The sequence below is a fragment of the Epinephelus moara genome, chromosome 17 (assembly GCF_006386435.1).
Source record: "Epinephelus moara isolate mb chromosome 17, YSFRI_EMoa_1.0, whole genome shotgun sequence".
Classification (NCBI taxonomy): Eukaryota; Metazoa; Chordata; class Actinopteri; order Perciformes; family Serranidae; genus Epinephelus; species Epinephelus moara.
The window spans coordinates 20,995,757-21,016,605 of record NC_065522.1 but is presented as its reverse complement, the minus strand read 5'-3'; the positions used below and the strand labels follow the sequence as shown (position 1 = coordinate 21,016,605).

Sequence of the window (20,849 nt, the reverse complement as noted above, 5' to 3'; positions counted from 1 at the left end):
CTGGACAGGTCACCAGACTATCACAGGGCTGACACATAGAGACAGACAACCATTCACACTCACATTCACACCTACGGACAATTTAGAGTCCCCAGTTAACCTGCATGTCTTTGGACTGTGGGAGGAAACTGGAGTACCTGGAGAAAACCCACGCTGACACTGGGAGAACATGCAAACATACAAAACCAGAAACCATCTAGATGTGAGGCAACAGCAAGAGGGTGCCAACCACTGCATCACCGTGCTGCCCTAAATTGTGACAATTTCCCAAATTCAAAGATCAAAAACTCACAAACAACATTTTCATTTCCTTTATCCAGTTTCTTTTTAATCTCACAAAACACATGAATCTGAGACATGAGCTCTCTTTTCCTTCTGTGCAGCTAAACAATCTCACCAATTTTAAAAACAAGGGAGAAGAAAATAATTTATACATCCTTTTTTTTAATCATATCTACAAAAATAAAATCAAATACGAGGACTAAGGCTTTACAGAAAAAAATTAACATATATAAAACAAGTGGGTCTGATCTCTCTATATTACATGAGTGAACAAGATTTGTTTTTCCTTAAAAAAAAAGACACAAAATAAAAAGACAATGAGATGATAGTTAAAGACGTGTGTATGCATACAGTAGTTTGCACCGTGCAGGGAAGTTTGTTTGTGCAACATTTTATTTTAAAAAAAGAAAGGAATCAGTTATAGCTTGTTTTTTTTTCTTTTTTTTAAATTATACAGCCGTTTAGGGCCACAACGCTGATGTCAATGTACAAGATAATGTATGAAAAGAGGAAATTATGGAAGAAAGAAACTGAAGTGTAGAGGTAGAAATTGGAGATGAAAAATGCTGTAGTTAGAGATGGGAGGAAAGAAGAGGAAAGAGATGTTGAGGAGAGGAAGAGATCCTGATTCAACCAGCTCAGACCGGCATTTTTCTGTGCCAAATTCTGGACAGCACATATGTTATGTATGTGATGACTGTGTGTCCATAGCTTGGCACGGAAAAGCATTAAAACGACAAAACGTCTGGTCTGAGGTGCTTGAAAATCAGCAACCGAAATGTGGAGAAAAAAACAAGCTTCCCTTCAAAACCTCTGAGGAGATATTTCACTTTGGTAGAACATTTTTACATTTTAGCACAAATTCCTCAAGTTCATACAGAGTCAGCTGCTTGTAACAGCCGCCCTGGCGATCAGTAGCTCTCATTTTACGTTGCATCTCATTATTTTGTTCGTATGTGACGGCCAAATACACTTCCCATCGACAACTCCTTTGATGTGTGCTGGCTAAAGAGTGAAAACCTTCCACCAGGCAGTGAAATATCCTTTTAATAGTAATATCAGCGGCTGGTAGTGTGTAAATATACTTGGCTCCTGGTTTGGTAGAGTATTGTCAGTTTTGCTGGGTAACTCACTAAAGCGCTCCTCAGTTAGTATTTGAAACCAGCTCAAATAAAATCCAGTCCCGTGTGATTCTGCCCAGCTTGATAGGAGAAAGAAAGAACAAATGTTTAAACTGGTACAGACATAAAACTTCTCCAGAAGAAGTTCTCTCCTTGTAACAGTTCTGTCTAGCATGTATTAGAGTAAGCTCAAAAAGCACTTGGCTTTAGTGTCAGTCTTTGCTGGTTACTCATGCCTCAACGAAGGTGTACAAAAACCAATCTGCACTTCAAGGACTTTAAATAACTCCTACACAGGATCCAAAAATAGTTGAAGGAATAGTTTGACATTTTGGGAAATACTCATTCGCTTTTTTGCTGAGTTTTAGATAAGACTGATACCACTCCACATGTCAGGTGCGGAGCTGTAGCTAGTGATGGCCAAATGAAGCCTCATGAACCAATTTCTTTATTTTCTGACCCCACCAGATGGCGCTCTTGGTTTAAAGATAAAGGCGGAATTACTTGCAATGAAGTGTGCTCTCAAACCTTTGTTGAACACACAGTGCCATCTGGTGGCTTCAGAAAATAAAGACAGTGGTTCATGAGGCCTCATTTGGCCATCACTAGCCGTAGCCAGCAGCTGGCTAGCTTAGCTTGGCGTATTGACTGGAAACAAGGGGGAAACAGCTAGCTTGGCTCTGTCTAAAGATTATAAAATCCACCTGTCACACACATTTAAAGCTCACTACTTAACACCTTATATCTCATTTGTTTAATACTTACAAATACTCACAATTTATTGTTACAGTGGAGTTATGTGCCAGATGCAGTAACCTTCTTAAGTCCTTTCGTCACTGAGCAAGGCAACCCCCAGAGACTCCAAGAGCAAATGAGGTGTAGCGTGTTCATTAGTGAGCTTTACAGGTGCTGGGAAGTGAATGTCGTAATTGTTGGACAGAGCCAAGCTAGCTGTTTCCCCAGTTCTCATTCTTTTCTCTAAGCTAAGACAAGCTAAGCTAAGCAGCCACTGGCGTTAGCTTCACATTTCAGGGTCCCACACATTTTTACCAATTAAACTTTTTCATAATATTCTACCCCATTTCCATGACTTAGTTTAAGTAGTTTAAAACAAGTAGATCTATTAAACATGCACACTTGAGGCATTTGTGGACAAGCCAGGTCTTGGTGTAGGACTGGGCGATATGCCAACTATGTATGATATATCGTTTTTCGAGCGAGATAAATATTTAAAACCATGAGCTGTAATGGAGCCGAATTTTGTTAAGTTACCTTTGTTAAATGTTGCTGTTGTCCCTGGCTTCATATGAGTAGACGAGAAGTCCGCTAGCTGCTATGCTAATTTATACAATGTAAAATGCCATAGGCTTGTGCTAACAATATTAGCATGTTGTATTTGAGGGGAAAATGTGTCCAGATTAAAACAAGTGTTTGTCTGTGAATGCTGAGTTATAGTGAAGCTGATTTGTGTACTTGTGTTTGAAAGTGTTGCTATTATGCCATGTTTAATGTGTGTTTAATGTGTGTTTAATGTGTGTTTTGAATCAACTAAACTTTACAGCACTTCACAGAAACCCCACCGCAGTCTAGTGTTTTGGAGGTGTAACCGTTGTGCAGCTGCATATTTCTATAAAAGTGCTTGTGACATCTGAAATGTGGCTTTGACTTGAAAGTGACAACATGTAGCCCATTTCGTAGAAAATACCAAGATATATACTGTGTACCGCCAGTAAGCCTGTAAATACAGAGATATGAATTTTTGTCCATATCGCCCAGCCCTATCCCTAACTTTTCCAGCTCGTTAGATAATTCTGCTGCCAGCCACCTGGATATGCCAAAAGATCAGATCAGCACATACAGGTAGTGATGGCCAAATGAAGCCTCATGAACCAATTTCTTTATTTCCTGACCCCACCACATGGCGCTCTTGGTTTAAAGATAGAGGCTGAAGGACTTGCAATGAAATGTGCTTTCAAACCTTTGTTGAACGGACAGCACCATCTGGTGGCTTCAGAAAATAAAGACAGTGGTTCATAAGGCCTCACTTGGCCATCACTACATACAGGTACAAAGCAAGCGCCCCTTTTTTAGTGATAGAAAACCAAAGATCATATGGATGTGAATGCAATTTGACATGTATGGATTATAATTCTGACAATTTAGTTTGTGACCTTGCCTAAATCTGAGTGTACATGATACTTTAATTAATCAAGGCTGACGGCCATCATGTCCCTTCAGTTTTCCCCCGTCCAAGTGGATCAATGATCCAACACACTGGCTGGAATTTGCTTATCTGGACATCTATACATATATCTGTTTGACTGAATCATGAAGAATTGTTAGGCTATGTGTTGTGTGTAAATAACCAACCTGTTAACAGCCAACTGTTTGATCGACAGGCTGAGATTTAGTTGGGGACCACAGTCGGATGCGGCTATACTGTATGACTGTACTGCAGCAGCCTCCCGCTCAAGCTAACGTTAGCTATCCGTCAGTAGTGACTGTCACCAGCATCATTTACAGATTTACCACACTGGCAGTGAATATTCAGCTACCTTATGCGGCTCAAATCTCAGTGTGAACGCCTTGGTTAACCCGGTAAAGAAAAGCTTTTCAGCATCTTCCTGTTTCCCTCCTGATGTGACAGTGTGTTTCCGTTCCCCAATATTGGGCACCACCATGGCAATGACATGATGCCGATGCGATTTATGTGTATCACGTGACACTTGACCTTTTAAGGATCACGCAGTGCAGCACTAGATTTTAAATAAGTATTGAAAGGAGCATAATGTTATACGTTTTGGGGTTTTTATGAACATATGTTAAACAATAGCTAAAAAAAATGTATATTCAAAATTTTTCAAAAAAGTTTTTCTAATTTTATAACTTTTCCAGAAATTGAATGAACATGGGAACTCTGACATTTACCAAACAGATATAAAAGTGGTTTCCAAAAATGTCAAACTCTTCCTTTAAATTAATATTTCCTTAATCTAGTTGCATATACAGTACTGTTTTTTGTTTTTTGTCTTGGACCATGTGCTTGAGTTTGTAAAATGTAATTTTACAAAGCTTTGTATTCCTCCCAATAAATACAAGTTGTTCTCTGTGGTGGATCTCTCACTGTAAAGCTACTTGGTGAAGAGCGCAGTCCTTTCATGGCTTTGGATGTGGGCTACATATGAACAATATGTGTGGTATAACTGCTGGAAGGGAGAAGTTGCTGGTTCACAGTATTCACCGCGATACTGACACACACACACGATACACTGGAGAGAAAGCTAGAGAGTCGTATCTTAAAGTGTCGACAGGCAATGTCAGCGGCGATATTTGGCAGCAGTTTCATTGAGTGACAAACAGGTTTGCAGTGAAAGTTCAAGTTTCTCAGTTTGAATCTGTATTTGTCCTCTTTCCTCACACTCGTCGTCAACATTGCCTGTCTTGAACCTCGCCCCCAAAATATCCTAAATCTCCCAAACTTAAACCTAAACAACTTTACATGATAAGAACAGCTGTGTGAATCCGCTGAGCTTTGTTTTTTTAAATCGCTGAGATTTCCTGTATGCCTCTGAAGCAGCGCAGAAAATAAAACCTGCCAGCATTTCAGTAGTAAACAGCGCAGTAGTGTTTCCAGAACGTAAAAATGAACAATCAATATGAACCATGTAATGATCAATAAGTCGCACTAATGGTTCCAAACAGCCGCTTAAAGGAGAACTTAAGGATATGTCAGTGTGGCTGCAACTGTTCCCAATGACAATAGTGTTTCTCCCGGTGTGAAAGGGATATGAAGGTCTGACATGAATGATGCAGTTAAATGATGTGTGTGTGTGTGTGTGTGATATTGGTTTCCTTACCCAGTGCAAATAACCTGAATTATATAGACACAGTCCTTCGGCCGTGGTGGCAGGTGAACTCAGTGTAAAGCAACCAGTGGAGGCGGGGCGGGGACCCCCGGAGGCCATCTTGGCTCATAACGTCGGCCCCTAAATAAAGCCAGTGGCATCTCCAGTCCCTGATCTGTCCACTACAGAGAGGACGTACACGACAGAGGGATGCATTGTGGGTAAAGTGCAGGGGTGATGGGTCCCTCGGATTATTCCTTAAATTAACATTTCAACACTTTTCTGCTCCGTCTTTTCAACCAGCTCTTTAAAGCAACTCGACGTACGACTCCTTTTCCTTCACAAATATCCAACTTGGTTATTTTCTTTCCAACTTTCAGTTCTTCCTACTTTTTCCTTTTCTCTTCGTCAGCCAACTTGTCTTCTGCCTTTTTCTTCCTTCATACTTTTTCCTCACTCTGTCCTGGACTCCCTCGTACTCTGGTAGAAGTCAGAAGTTGCTCTGACCTCAGAAATCCTGGTGAATCCGGCCAGCTTACTGGTATCCCAGGGCAACAGGAAGCAAACAAACAAACAAACAAAAAAAAAAAAACAGCTACGGTCCGTCCTGGGTTCTGTTCTACTGGCCAGTGCATGCAGGGACGAGGGGCGACGGGAGGCAGGGCTGAGGTGCCCGAGTCTGACTGTGGGTACATACATGTGCGTCCGTAAGCCAACAATCAAGATTGAGTGACTGCGAGTAAATCCAGATGTCAGAATCCAGTCGACTGAATCTTGGGTTCTGCTGGACTTCCCTCTTTGCCTGGTTGGGTTCAAGAAAAAAGGGAGTATTATTTGGTGTAAAAAGTAAACTGAATCGTCAGCCATTGTTTTAAGGTTTGAGATGCAAATTCAGTCCCCCTCACCGTCTCCTGAGCCACGATCCAAAGACGGTGTTCTAGAGACGGTTGCCAAGTGACACTGTTGGTCCTCTGACTCCTGATTGACAAAAGGCTCTCTGAGGGTTTTCAAAAGCTTGTGATGGGACTTTTCTATTTCCTGTAAAGGGGTGAAGATGCAGAAAATTACACAGGTAGAACAATGAGTGTAATTACACTAAAAGGTGAGAGGAGAAAGGGGGACTTTAAACTTAGACTAGTCGGAACTAGTCGAAAAATTTAAAATAAAAGACGCTAAAATAGTCGAAATTGAGCCCAATTGTGACAAAATGTGACACTTTCTAATGTCACAATGGAGGGACAACTACGCAGGTTGATAATAGCGCTGGTCATCATGGACTATATTGCTGTCATTGTTCATTTTAGTCAAACCATACAGGCGCGGCTCCAACTACAGAACAATGTTTTGATGCATTGGATGTGCTGAAGCCCCTCTCTCGTTTAACCTAGTAACAAAACATGGAACAGGCGTGAGCGTGTGTGAGGCTCAGACATACTTCCTGGAACAATGTCCGTTTGTACCAGTCACTCACACGCGGTTCCATATATTGATTCAGAGAGCCGCATGTGAGTTTGTGCATGTGTGTAAAAGAGAAAGAGACTGCGAGGGAGAGCAGCTGATGATCAGAACCGCCGGTTAGTTTTGCATACTGATCAATCTCACCCGTTTCCCTCTTGATATCTTAATAATAAGCTTACCAACTAGTAATTCTGTCAACGACTAGCGAGGGTAGAAACGTTTAATCAACTAATCAAGTAATCACACACATCCCTCGTCCTCATCCTGTTGTAAACGTAGTGGGTTAAATACGATAATATCCTGCTGCTTAGAAATGTTTGAGCCAGTTTGTTGCTTGTTGTCGTCGTTGTTGTTTTAATAGAATGGACAAAACCTCTTCACCATGAAGGCATCAGTGGTGTCACAACAGAAAAAAAGACATACCCTGTAGTATAATCCATTTGAAAAAAAAGTAACATTCAAGTGTTATTCTACACTCACACTCATTTATTTATGACTCGATGATAAATGCTGCATTAGTTACAGTCCACTCTAAGGCTGCAGTGTTAGCTTCCCTTCCATGAAAGCTGATCCTAGTGATGGCTGAATGAGGCCTCATGTACCCGCTGTCTTTATTTTCTGAAGCCAGCAGATGGCGCTGTCTGTTCAACAAAGGTTTGAAAGCACACTTCATTGCCAGTCCTTCAGCCTTTATATTTAAACCAAGAGCGCCATCTGGTGGGGTCAGGAAATAAAGAAATTGGTTCATGAGGCTTCATTTGGCCATCACTAGTTGGACCCTTTGGTGGGCCGATTCTGTCCTCTGTGGGCCATATGTTTGACACCCCTGATATAGTTAAATTCATTTTCTGTTGATTGATGAAAAATGTTAGTTCTACCTTGTTCTTTTTTTAAATGCTAAAATATATATAATACTGCAAAAATATCTGGAAATATTCCTTTTGCATTTGTGCAATTAGCAAACTATTTTCATATTCAGAAAATAAAGAAAGTGGTTCATGAAGCTTCATTTGGCCATCACTACTGATCCCTGCTGTTAGCTTCATTTTTTAAAAATGTAACACATACGGCGCAGAAGGAAGGGTACTGCTAGCTGATCTAGCACTACTGAACTAGCTTAAGTAACAGCTCATCAGATAAGGACGCCATTAATGTTTTTGTGTGCTGACAGGAGCACGAGTATCTTGGCTTTGGAGCAGTGTCACAGTTTTGGTAGAAAGTAGGCTTGTGCCGGTTTGAAAATTTTCCAACCGGTTTGATTTAAAGCCAAATATCTAACCGAACCGATATATCGAATTATATTCCTAATTTTACACTGGGGGTCGCATTTGAGCTACTTTTCCCAATAAAAGCCCATTATAGGTGTAACGCGCTTCCAATCCACTAGGTGGTGGTAATGCTGTATTAACCGCCAATACACACAAGTGTACACAAGTAGAAGAAGACACAGAAGGACACCAAGGAACCTTCCTCCGACTCCGCTCTCTCAGTGGAGACACGGCGGTTGAGAGGGCCGAGCGAGAGGACGTTCCTGTAGTAGTTCCAGCCCCCCAAATAGTACCAGGAACTTCTTCAGTGGAAACGGGTTACTAGGGCAACAAACTGAATGACTGCTGACTCCCTCACACTTTTCCCCGCCCCCAATGAAATTTGATCTCTCGCAGCAGCAGCAGACAGCTGAGCGGAGCTGCGGAGGAAGCCTCTGAGACAAACTAAACAAAACACTTGTAGGCTCCTCCACTTCATTTATAAACAAACATAAACCTTATTAAGTTGTCATAATGCATGTTACAATGCAAGATAAGTTGAATATAGTCCCTTGACACGCCGCCGATGTGAAAAGCTTTTTTTTTTTTTTTTTTCTCCTCCGCTTTATCCGGTTGGCACGAGCCTAGTAGAAAGAAAATAGTTCCGACATGAAACTGCTCACAACAAGGTCTGCGGCCTATCTTGAGTAACAGGGTCCTGATTTCAACATTGGAGAGAAGGCAGACATCTCTGCGGCCGATGTCTCTAACATTCGGCAACTCACACCAAAACAATCTAGCTTGATAAAAAGCACTACAGGCAAGTGGACAAACATGCATTTTTGATTTTGGGGTGAACTTGTCCCTTTAACACAAACTCACCTTCAGCTGCCGCAACTTGCTCGTTAACCCCTCAATCGTGAGGAAAATCTCATCTACATTTTTGATCACGTGGCTCTGGTGCCCAGCCTGTGATTGGCCCGTTTCCTCTAACTGTTCCGGTTGCATAGCCTCTGATTGACTGGACTCTGGACCACAGGCGGGCGTTTCCTCCTCTGGCTGCGTCTGTGGTGATATCACTTCCTCCAGAGGCTGCGGGAAGTGGCTGGCGGTGGGGGTAGGAGGGTCATTGAGGTCATCAGTGGTGGTCTCTCCCTGCTCTGTAGGCATTACCAAGTAGAAAGTGTTCCCTAGAGTGCAGAAAGTGTGGGGTGAGTCATTTTAGGGCAAAATCAACACCAGCTCTAAGATTGCAGATTATGTTCTTTATCTATTATCTTGATGAATATTATACATGGAAAAATACACATGTAGATGAAAGGATGCACAGCACTTCACCAGTTTATTCATCATTACCCTGCGTAGTGGCCTCGCCTCTCGGCTTGGACGACTGGTCGGAGGGGAGGGTGACATCAGCAGTGATGTCGTCAGGGACAGAGGAAGAAGAAGAAGGACCCGCAACCACAGCTATAGCACAGAGGATAGACGTGTGGAAGTGTTTGTGTGTGAAGGAAAGAAGAGTGAAAAGGAGTGAGGATAGATGTCGATGTAGGAGCAAAGTGTAAGATCAGTGTGTTGTGAAAAGCAGGCAGACAAAAAGAAAATGAGAAGATAAAGTGCGTGAGAAACAAAATAATGAATCACAGAGTGCAGAGAAAACATGCAGAGGAAGGCTGCCACCAAGATTTTATCCGAAAAACAGACGGAAAGCAGTCAGCTGAATTCACTTTCGGTTCAGTCAAGGCCAAATTAGGTCTTTTAATTTGTAATTATCTGAGAATTGAATGAACTCAGAGTGCTCAGCCAGCACTGCTGAAGAATTTAAGATGATCATCTCAGAAAAGTTTCCTCCCTCTGATCCGTTACCTTTCCGTACGACCTGAATGCTGGGTTGCTCTGCGTCTGGGGGCGGGACCTCTTCAGGCTCTGCCTCCCATTCGTTGGTGCTGAAGTTGAGGACGGTCTCCAGAGACTCTGGCCGCTGTCTCTCAGTGAACGAGCTCCTTTCGTTTGCCGTCTCGTTGGTGGGCGTGTCGTCTGAGTCGTGGCTCCAAGCGTCCTCTTCCAAATCTCGTAATATGAGCTGCCTTAGTGTTTCAACTGTAGAGGCAAGAAAACAACAACAAAAATAAATAAACAAAAAAAGGACAAACTACAATTACTGCCTTGTGGTTGTATGCCTCCGCTCACCAGTCAAGCTGCACTTACAGTTACATTCATGTCTGTAAAAACATGGATGCTTCACACACAGAAGACACAAAGAAGATTGATACACAGTTTAAATGTGGACACCCAAGATTAGTGTCAACAATCCAGTATCTGATCAATTGTTCCTGAGATATGACGTTGAGTAATGGGCAGAAAAGTGTTTTTGCAGTTCATTATGATGTCACAGGCTAGTTGATAACATGTCGGGCAGGAAATCCAAAGTGTGGGATCATTTTGAGAAGGTGAAGGACAAACCCAAGGTGATATGTAAACTCATCTTCATTGGTCGACTACAAACATGACGTATCATCTGAAACATGGAAGTAGCTACATGCCCATTAGCCCACAGCGTCATTAACAGGCGGCTCGCTCAGTGTGTGACGTGCACTTGTAGATAAAATATAGGCCTATATTAATGAAGGTTCATTAGTACGGTTTTGTATTTCTCTGTAATGTAGCACAGTGTTAACAATGTTACTGATACTATTCTTTCTCACACCTTCAACTCAAACCATTGTGTTGCCCCGCCCAAAATATATCAATTAATAATCAAATTAATATCGTAAACATGCGGGCACCTAGTCGACTAATGACTCTAAATGACAACTAGTGGTCGACTAGGAAAATTCTTAGTCGGGGACAGCCCTATGGGCAAAAAAAAGGATTAAATTACACCTGTTACACTACAGGTTATTAACCCATGAAGACCAATATGATGATTACATGTTAACCATCAAATTCAAAACACTAAATAAGTTTAACCTCCAACACTTTGCAGAAGTGACACAAATGTGTTTGATGTCTCACCGTCTCGTAAAGCGGCCTCTGCCACACCAACTGGTTTTCTCTCCCCACAGAGGAAAGCTCCTGATTGGTCCGTAGGTGTGTTTGCTGAGAGCTCTATGTCGTCGTTGGAGGAATGAGGCTCCATGGAATCTGACTGCTCCGTCATGGAGTTGTCTGGAATCAGAGGTTTTGTTTTATGACTTAGCCAAAAAGATCTATTTTGTATCAGAAATATTTGCAGGCAGTTTACATATTAAGAGCTGGTGTTTATAATGTGGTTATTACCTGCATAGACATTGCTGCCAGTTGACACTGGGGATGCACTGCGCAGACTGGGGGAACTACTGAAAACATACGCACGGTGGTGAGAATAAATGCATAGAGAGAAGTACATGAGAAAATGAAAACATCTAATTAAGGCTCGGGTGTATTTTAAAAAATTAAAATACCAGTACCCTAAAAGTTACCCATAATGTTAATGGAGTGTAGTAAAGCCATACTTTAGAACGTTTTGGCGGCATCTCAGCACGCTTAAGTGCTCACTCTGTCAACTACCCCGCACTCAACCTTACCACACCACCTATTATATGGGTTATATCTGCTGCTGCTGGAGTGTAAGCTCTTTGCCAGGGACAGTTAAGAGTCCACTGTAACTATAAAATGAAAGGATGTTTTGCTGCCTCTCACAGCAGCTGTAGTCTGAGAAAAAATAACTTGATTCCTTGGGCCGACTGCTGGCGACTTTTAAGGTGGAATGTTTACTTGTAAAGTTACTCAGTGCATGAGTTAATGGCGTGAATCCATCAGCACACCTTAAATGTCACTGTAACAACTCTGACCATCACTTTAGTTTTTATATGACATACACTTTTAGTAATGAGTGGATCTTCAAGCGTTTAAAAATATGTATTAATTTCGACGGGATTATATCCCAATCCTCACTTGGAGGGAAAAAAAACATTGTGGAGTGTTGTTCCTGTGGGCTCCGGCAACACTAAACCCCTGAGCTTGCCTGAGAAGGACTAAATACACAAAGCAGCTATTTTTAAATATCCCATGGAGAGAGACTCTCACTGCAGCCTGTTCTATTTTGTTCTGAAAATGTCGGTGAGCAGCCTCGTTCTGTGGACGATAAACGAGCTGCAGACTGATAAAGGAAATACAGTTAGTGCTGGATGGAGCAGTGAGTGACAACAACCCCGCCCACATTTAAGGGTACTGTTTGCGGTGGAAACGCTAGGGTCTAGGTACCATGTCTGAAGGGTTACTTCTGGTTCCAAAGGTATCATACCGAAAGTGTTTGGAAGCAGGGCTAAAGTGAGAAGGCTGACTGTTAGCATCACACAGCTAACATCACCTAATGGTTATTAACAGGTTTAATGACACAGTCCAGTTTGTTGGGACTGTTGAGGGGCCTGGTGTCAGATGTTAGCCACTGCTATGTAAGCTTGTGCTAACTGACTGATCACTGAAAGGAGAGCAGCTCCGGAGACAGCAGCAACAGAAATTTTCCTAATCCAGCAAAGAGTCAGGATGGTCCCAGATAAAGCCCTGGCGCAAAGAGGATGAAATGTAGGTATCGTTTGACTGGAGACATTTTGATACTACTTGGGTTATTGTGGTGAATACCTTACAGGATTCCAGTGCCAATAACCAACCCTACATCCAACAGAATAAGACAAGTGTCTTTAGAGTAACCTTCTGGCAAAGGATTCCTAACATGTCGCTGTGTTTATTATTTATAGACACAAGATTTACTCACGATAAAGGCATAGATCCGTGATTGATCAGGGGTGACGAACCGCCAGCCGATGAGATGGTCTTTTCAAGTGAATCTTTCCAGCTGAAAAACAAAAACACAAGTTTCTGGAGGCTGAAGAAGAGCATGGATGTTGGGTGAGTCTTCCTACCAGTTATAGAAAAGACCTTACGTGTTTTTCTCTGATGACGTCCCAGCCACCAGCTCATAGATCTGCCTCTCTGTGGTGCTGATGATGTAGAGGGCTCTGTTGTCTGGAGAGAAATCACAACATTAGATGCACATTTGATCACCGGACAAGCAGGAGAGAAATTAAGTGCTGCACAGTCCTACCTGTAGCCACCGAGCGGACCAGCAGAGAGTCCAGCTTCACAAGAGGGCTGAAGGAGGTCTTGCTGTCTCCGCTGCCTCCACCCAGCCAGCGGGATGGATACTTTAGCTGTAGCCGGTCGTCTGGGCCCCTCTGTAGAAGGACCAGGCAGTCTGACAGCAGCAGCGCTTGAATCTCTGATGGAGGGATACGGAGACATGCGATTAAGAGGTATGAAACCAAACCAGTGAGACTGTATGTATTTACACAAAGGTACTGACCGATCTGCTTGTCTTTGCTGACTTTCCACGTAAGAGGACCTTCATGAATCATTCTCTTGGTGGTGAGGTCCAGACTCTGTGAGAGACAAAAGTAAGCATACAAATTTTGGTCATCGCAATATGAACACTGTAAACCGGAAGAAAAGGACACAAAAAAGCTTAGCCAGCATAAACGATTCAACTACCTTGAACACAGGGGCAGCGTCCAGCCTGCGTTGGTATTGGCTGAGGCGTTGCCGTTGTTCTGTTTCACCGACAACCTCGTTAACGACCTGCAGTATCCCTCGGCAACAAGCCTGGGCGCGCTGAAGTGAGGGGAGGTCCGACGAACCAGCTTAACGAAAAAACAAGAATATTAAAATCGCACTTTCTTGGCATTTGGTTTTCCTGTTCTTTTACAACACGTCTCTTGATTTCTCACCCTCTGTGTGTTTAATGATGTTGTCCAGCAGCAGGGGGTACTTGGTAAGTCTCTGCATCTCTGACACCAGCAGGTCTTTGAGCTGCAGCCTCCGACAGTGAGGACTCGCTTCGCACTCCTGGACAAATGTCAAACACGCATTAGAGCACACGTGTGTGAATTCTGCAGATCGTTCTTTGTCTTTTAATCTACATGGTGAATCATAGACACGGTGACATAAAAACCAATACCAACTACAGTCTAAAAAGTCACTCTTACATATTTATGAAACAATCTTTTTTTTAAGATTATTTTTGGGCTTTAATGACGGGACAGTTCACACAGCGCCAAGGGGGGAGAGAGGGGGGATGACATGCAGCAAAGAGCCACAAGCTGGAATTGAACTTGCAGCCTCTGTGCATGGGGCACCCGCTCTCAGAGTATTTTAATCTCCTATGACACCGCTTGCAAATCACATGTGTTATATCCAAGTCCTTCTTTTCTTTCCTTCTGTATTTAAGAAAAATCCCAAATAAGTCCAGACGTTTGATTCAAACACAGATGGCGCGTTTCTGATGTCTTTCTCCAGTGCCTCCATGTTTGTTTTGATAAACTTCCTGCCAAATGCTGCTGACTGGGTCCTCTGCTGACCTCACCAGGCAAAACAAAAACATCAGCACCATCTAGTGGACTGAAAAAACAACTGATTTTATCATTCTAGTACCAAAAGTTTTATTAAAATGTGTATTTGCAAAAATGACTTATGTTAAAAAGATCGATACTTGTCGTCCGTGTATTGATACAATAACACGATACTATGCTGTATTGATTTTCCCATAAAAAAAAAACACCACATCTAAAGCCGTTCACAACACATGTATAATTCCCTCTCCAATACCTATTATACATTGCTGTGAAGACATCAACAAACTTCTCCTTCAACCAGCTGCATTTATTCAAGTTTATCTCCAAAATTACAATTGAACACATCATGAGGACATTATAATATACCTTCAACCCAATAGTCATATTTGAAGAATAGAGCTTGAACGCATTATGATATAACTCAATGCAACTCTGTTAGCTATTAGTTTCGGCCAGCGGCTGCTACCTGCTAATGTTAACTAGCTCTCCTCCAGCCAATTCCAACCTCCTGGGCTGGAAAATGAAGCGAACACGTAAGTACGGAAAACTGTATTTCTCTGAATGGCCATTTGGCCATTGCGTCGTTTTATCCTGAATGTGTCCTGGAGAAGATATATGTTCATCCCAAGCAAAACTGTTGTGACATTGGAAAGACATCGGCCACTGCCATCAGTGGATGTCATCCATTTGTCGATAGCCTGATATCAGTCGATACCGATGTTCAGCCAATGAATCAGTGCATCCCTAATTATAAGTTAAAGCAAAAAACTTGCGTATGCCTGCTGTGATGATGACAAAAATAGAACTGTAATAACCACGTACATAAAACTAGGAAGTCCTCACTCCTACGCTGACTACAGAAATTACTGGCGTAAGCGATGTCTCCACAGGAGCACGCTTGTGTTGAGCAGACGTTTGTGTGTTAGGAACAGAAGTGTGTGTGCATACCTGGATAATGTGAGCGAAGCGAGGGTCTTTACGCTTTTTGTTCTTAATCAGCTCCACGGCCTGAGACTGCTGGCTGCACAGCTGCGACGCATGTTCCTGAAACTCGTCTCCGGCTGCACCTTCAAACTGCAAACACACACACCGTTGTTAACATACCAAATATACACGTATGCACATAAACACCTCATTCCTCTTGTAATGTGAAAGAACATGGAAGTGATGGCAGTGATTAGTTCACTCACCCTGGCCAGCATAACGTCCCCGATGTCCTGAACGATGGGAGTTTCTCTTCGCTTCTTCATCGCTTCGCACAGACTTGCTGCAAAGGAGCGACATAAATGCAACATTAAGACTGACATTAAAAGGACCTCAACGTCTGTGGTCATCAGTTACATTATTTCAAATAGTACCAGTAAAAAAAATTCATACCTTAAAGACATAAAAACACAAAAAATTGTCCTAGTCTAGTAGAGCAATAATAACATACCATATATTCTCGTGTTGTCTCTTTATTAAAGCCCAGAATACATATTGACTCAGTAAAGCTGCAGGCTCATATTACACATAACAGTGACGACCTTCTCTTAGTATTTGCTTCACTTATTATTATTTACCTAGCGACATACAGCCCTGAATACATGTTGACTCACAGTACAACTCACTTTATTGTGCAAACAGAAAGAGCAGAAAGCAGTGACACTGTTACAAGAGGACAAAGTCACACACAGGAAACGTCCCTAACTTCCCCAAATGCTCACTCTTTAAGTTCGTTTTGAAAATAACCTAGAATGGTCTTGACCATGGAAACAATTTCACATTAATCCACAGCCAAAAAATTATACTTGTATCTGTAATTACAGCAAATACAAATACTGTATGTGCAGTCTAAAAGAGACCTGAAAATGATCATGATCACACACACACACACACAGACTGACCGTGGAGTTCATAGACTTGGGGCAGGTTGGGGAAGATGCAGGCCAGCTCATCGGAGTTCAGCACAGACCTCATCTTCTGGAAAAATACCTGGTCCAGGACCCTCAAGGTCCGCAGGTGGGACACCTCAGTGGTGAATAGCTCTGATGATGAAGAGAAGAGAGGAGGAAACAGGGAGTGGTAATCAACACCAGTGTACTGCAAGCTGTCCTCTTAAAACATGTATGACACATATCAAAAGTGGTGCCTAAATTTCTCGTTGTAGATTTCATATTAGTTGCCAGAGGACCAATAAAGGTTCAGGGCCAAAAGATAATTACTTCTGTCTAAATTTTAACTGCAGAAATTCACAAGTCATCCATTTCTTAATAGCAGTGAAGCTCTCAATCAGAGTGCTCAAACAGTTAACATTATCTGGCTGAAAGGACAGGTAGATTTGGGTGTCATCAGCGTAAAAGTGTAATGACACTCCTTTGAAATGACTGATAAATAGTCATGACAGTGGCGCTACAGCAACCGTCTCAGGATTAAAACTTTAAAAAACTGATAAATCAGTGGTATGTGCTGCGACTTTGCAACTTCCACCAAAATGTAGCCCTGGCTGAGCAGAAATGTTCATACACTTGGGCCTGGCAGGAATCATTAAGTCCATCGCTCTTGTTTTTTCTTCAGAAACTGTAAAAATAACTAAACATAACTCGTCCCTCATTTTTTGCTCTACTGACACCTGATTGCCTACACTGCCTCTTGAGACGGTCTTCCACAAAAAATCCAGCCAGAGCGCATTAAGAGTGATATAGTCCTAAGATAATATCATGGTATTTCGGGGTATGTTGCGATATCCATATTCTTGATGATATGGCAAATTAGTAAAAAAAAAAAAAAAAAAAAAAAGTACTATCAATTTANAAAAAAAAAAAAAAAAAAAAAAAAAAGTACTATCAATTTAAGAAAATACAGTTACAGTTTGCCTTCAAATATTCAGTAAAAACTTAACGAGTAAATGATCTCTCATTTCTTTAGTTTGTGAACAACAACAGTAACTCAGAGTGAGATTCGGATTCTATAAACAATAGTTAGACAAAATAAAATCTACCACATATTTAAACAGCTCCCAAATACAAAAAATGCCCCCTGGGATCTGTATATATAAATCAACAGGTGATTTCCTTCTTTTAATAAAATCCTGAAAATTTTATTAGTTGTTTTTTTTCCACCTGGACCTTTATGCTCTGCCATTTCTCCTCTACTCATCACGTTGTAACCTGTGACAGGCTGTTATGATACCACAACTATCACACATTCACATGTATGGAGTGTTTTTGTGGAGCCGCGAGCGTCACGTAGGTTTACATTACCAAAGGCTTATGACAAATCACTCAACTCCTGTGTGCGCACAGTGAGAGAGGAGAGGGAGAGACGCTGTGCTGCTGCCAGAGGAGCAGCTGACTGAGTTCCCTCTGAGCGGTAAGTCGCCAAAAGACTGAGAAGTCCGGGGCTGTTCATAAAACATTCAGGACGTCACAGTTTATTCCACACTACTGAAGCTGCTCCTCTTTTTGGAACCATCACGGAGTCTGTAATAAGTTGGCTTTCAGCCATGCTTGTTGTTGCCATGGGTAACAGTATGACGTCATTGTCAACAAGTCCAAATATCTTGAGTATCACAATATGAAGTTTTTCTGTGATTTTAAAAGTTATACCGGTATTACTGTGAACGAGATGATAGGAAACAGTACTGTAAATACCTACTGCCAATTCTGAATTCTATCCTCATGTTAACTATAGAAGTCAATGGAAATAAGAGCATCTTTAAACATCAGTTTGTCATTTATGGATCTTTGTGGAAATAAATGACACACACCTTTATGCTGTGTAGATGAAGTACAAAAATTCTCTTCTGTGTTTTGTAAACTGATTTTTTTTTTTTTACACTTATTTGAAATCTGCCCTTACAAGCAACTCTGGTGCCAAAGTTATACCGTGAAGCCGATCTACAGTTTCTCACTTGGCAGGTGGCTCAACAAGATCATGACCTTTGGTGTCTAAAGTTGTGAGTCTGAGCTTGGGATAATGACACCTACTCAGGCATTGTGCTGTGTAGATTAGAGACACGTGATTTCTAAAATAACGTTGTCTTACTCCTCTTCGTCCTTATTCCCCCCCCCCCAAGATGGCCAGCCCCAATTCACCACTGCTGAAGCTATATTTTCCACTGTTTGCTGTTAACGCGTGTGCAGAATTTGACCCCTACCATATATGACGGCCTGTCTGTCCACCTCCCTCGGACTGAGTGTGGCGAGGAGCTGCGGGGAAACGGTGTCCTGCCAGTTCTGACCATCGCACACCTCTTCCTCCAGCGCCGCAGCATCGGGCAGCAGGGCCAGCGGTGAGTCCACACTCCTACAGAGTCACGCACACACATTAACATGGGAGGTGGGCCAACGTGTGTATGGACAGACAAAGAGAAAAACAAACACTTTTCTTAGTAACATGGCTGCTACAGAACAAATCTAACACTACAGGGAGACTTGAAATTAAAAGATGCTGAGAGTTTTGTATGTTGGAAAGAAGTCAGCCATCTTTATTTCTTATTCCCTGCCAGACAGGAACTTAAATCACTGATCATCTATGGGGATGACACTGAAACTCACCTGCGTCTAGACCGAGGGGTGTATGGGGGTGTAGGGTTCTCTAGAGACCTGAGTTTGAGAGAGAGTGGAGACAGAGATGCCATGAGGTGAAAAGCTGCACTTCCAGGGGTAGAGTCCCGGGTGTTTGAGATAAAGGGGTGACTTTTGATTCTCTGAAGCTTATGTGATTATTTTATCCCTGCCTGAAGTATGCAAAATAAAGTATCTCAGTATCATCTCTAAGAAATTCCAGACGACACCAAAAGTCATAAAAGCATCTGTGTGAGAACACCCAAAGGAGTCCGGCTTTGTGAATCTTTACCGTGCAGAGCTGCTGGATGCAGATGATGACGTGCTGTGTTGCAGCGGCCTGAGGCCTGGCCCCTCCCTCTCCTCCCCACAGTCCTCCATGTCCACATCGCTACGAGAGCGAGGGACAGAATCCGTCCCTGAGACGACGCCCCGGCGGCGGCCTTCTCCCTGAGCCTTCAACGACTCGCTGCGTGCCAGACGCACGGAGATCGTGGGGCTGCAAGAGAGAGCGTAGAGAAAACAGACTATCAAGCACTTTCAATATGTTGCTGTGCTATAGGCTGATGCTCAATATTGCCGCAATATATTGCATAGGTCTCAATATTTTCCCATTTTCTCTACAATAACATGTTTGATTTAATTCTCTGACTCATACATGACAATACCAGTGTAATCACACCAGTAAACTTACCCGAATTTAGAGGTAACACAGCTCGTACATGACAATTTAGAGGGCTTTAATTTCTAAATTCCACATCAGAAAGTCCTGATATTATATGAGAAGCACTCGTCAGACTGGTCTTTGTAAAAGTATTCTTTATCATTACGTCTGACTAATTATTTACACATTTAAAATTCACATTTCCAGTAAAAGGTACTGGCAAATACTTAATGGGTATATTGCTGGCAGCAGGGAAAAGGGCCCTGACCAGAAAATGGATGATGCACGCTGGTCCTACAATAAATGACTGGATAGATGTGACAATGGAGATTTGAATGATGGAAAATGGTCACACGTTTTCATACAACTTTGGGAATAACGGGTGGAATATGTTCAACCTTTGAGACCTGAATGTCGTGTAGTGTGAACCAGAATTAATGTGATGTCAATGACGTCAAATTGTTGGGTTACTTACTACTGGTTACTAAAATTTGCAAGGAGTATCTCAATATGACGATACAGTCATCTGCCATACTGCATTTAAAATAAAATGTGAGTATATTTGACACATCTGATACATTTCCCACCTCTACCGCAGGCGATGATGTAGTTTAAGAGATCTACCTGTCCATGCTGTCTTCTCCCAGGCTGCTGGAGGAGAGCCTCTGGGGGTCGGCAGCGTCCCCTCCCTCCTCTCCTGTCTCTGTGTGATTCTCAAACTGCTGAATGATGTTCCTCACACTGCCAGGGCGGACTGCACACACAGATATCGCACAGTGTGATAAAACAGTCCACATGACAGGGTCAAAGTGTATAAAATGAGGTGGAACACGAGAAATCTTTAAACTTAATACATTCCATAAAGAAAAAATAAACTCTACTGGGTATGTTTGTTAAAAAAGCAAAACTGAACCAAAGAATAAAAAGTGATATGACATAAAATATATACCTTCAGTGGGGGACAACGGGACATGGAATGCTACAAAACCAAAATGAACCAAAAAGAAACGATGAAATCACAACAGCATGACACAATGAAAATTCCATAAATCAATAAATAAACCTGCAGAAACAATAAAAGGACAAACAGAGGGCGGAACTAAATCAATATTGTCTGACAAATACAATGAGAGAGAGCATCACATGTTTGTGTTGGCGTGCCTCTAATGTGGTGTGCCAGTGTATCAATACTGTCAGCTGATAACAGGCTCATATTTGCATTGTAAATACTGATGATGTACTCATGACACCAGCGTGAAGATTACAGGAATAAACTATTCTTAAAAATTTCACATT

At 42.1% G+C, this 20,849-nt stretch overlaps 1 protein-coding gene across 5 annotated transcripts in view; it reads right to left on the bottom strand.

The window, feature by feature from the left end:
- Nucleotides 1-307: 307 nt before the first annotated feature.
- The window catches only part of arhgef11 (Rho guanine nucleotide exchange factor (GEF) 11), a 41,786-nt gene continuing 21,244 nt past the window's right edge, over nucleotides 308-20,849 (bottom strand). Inside the window, exons 21-42 of one of the 5 annotated variants that reach the window (XR_007571490.1) lie at nucleotides 20,503-20,532; nucleotides 20,178-20,307; nucleotides 19,182-19,388; nucleotides 18,881-18,928; nucleotides 18,481-18,629; nucleotides 16,229-16,369; nucleotides 15,533-15,609; nucleotides 15,291-15,416; nucleotides 13,719-13,836; nucleotides 13,483-13,631; nucleotides 13,298-13,373; nucleotides 13,040-13,213; nucleotides 12,879-12,960; nucleotides 12,710-12,790; nucleotides 11,233-11,291; nucleotides 10,969-11,121; nucleotides 9,820-10,053; nucleotides 9,310-9,420; nucleotides 8,836-9,143; nucleotides 6,154-6,286; nucleotides 5,261-6,050; nucleotides 308-1,483 (exon numbers count right to left, since the gene is read on the bottom strand). Coding sequence is in view for 4 of the 5 variants with exons in the window: in XM_050067725.1 (XP_049923682.1) it covers nucleotides 6,001-6,050; nucleotides 6,154-6,286; nucleotides 8,836-9,143; nucleotides 9,310-9,420; nucleotides 9,820-10,053; nucleotides 10,969-11,121; nucleotides 11,233-11,291; nucleotides 12,710-12,790; nucleotides 12,879-12,960; nucleotides 13,040-13,213; nucleotides 13,298-13,373; nucleotides 13,483-13,631; nucleotides 13,719-13,836; nucleotides 15,291-15,416; nucleotides 15,533-15,609; nucleotides 16,229-16,369; nucleotides 18,481-18,629; nucleotides 18,881-18,928; nucleotides 19,182-19,388; nucleotides 20,178-20,307; nucleotides 20,503-20,532 (2,636 nt within the window). In the remaining variant the exon portion in view is untranslated. Of the gene's footprint in view, nucleotides 1,484-4,960; nucleotides 6,051-6,153; nucleotides 6,287-8,835; nucleotides 9,144-9,309; nucleotides 9,421-9,819; nucleotides 10,054-10,968; nucleotides 11,122-11,232; nucleotides 11,292-12,709; nucleotides 12,791-12,878; nucleotides 12,961-13,039; nucleotides 13,214-13,297; nucleotides 13,374-13,482; nucleotides 13,632-13,718; nucleotides 13,837-15,290; nucleotides 15,417-15,532; nucleotides 15,610-16,228; nucleotides 16,370-18,480; nucleotides 18,630-18,880; nucleotides 18,929-19,181; nucleotides 19,389-20,177; nucleotides 20,308-20,502; nucleotides 20,533-20,849 lie in introns of those variants that run through there. The other 4 variants (XM_050067725.1, XM_050067727.1, XM_050067728.1 and 1 more) reach the window with 4 other exon arrangements.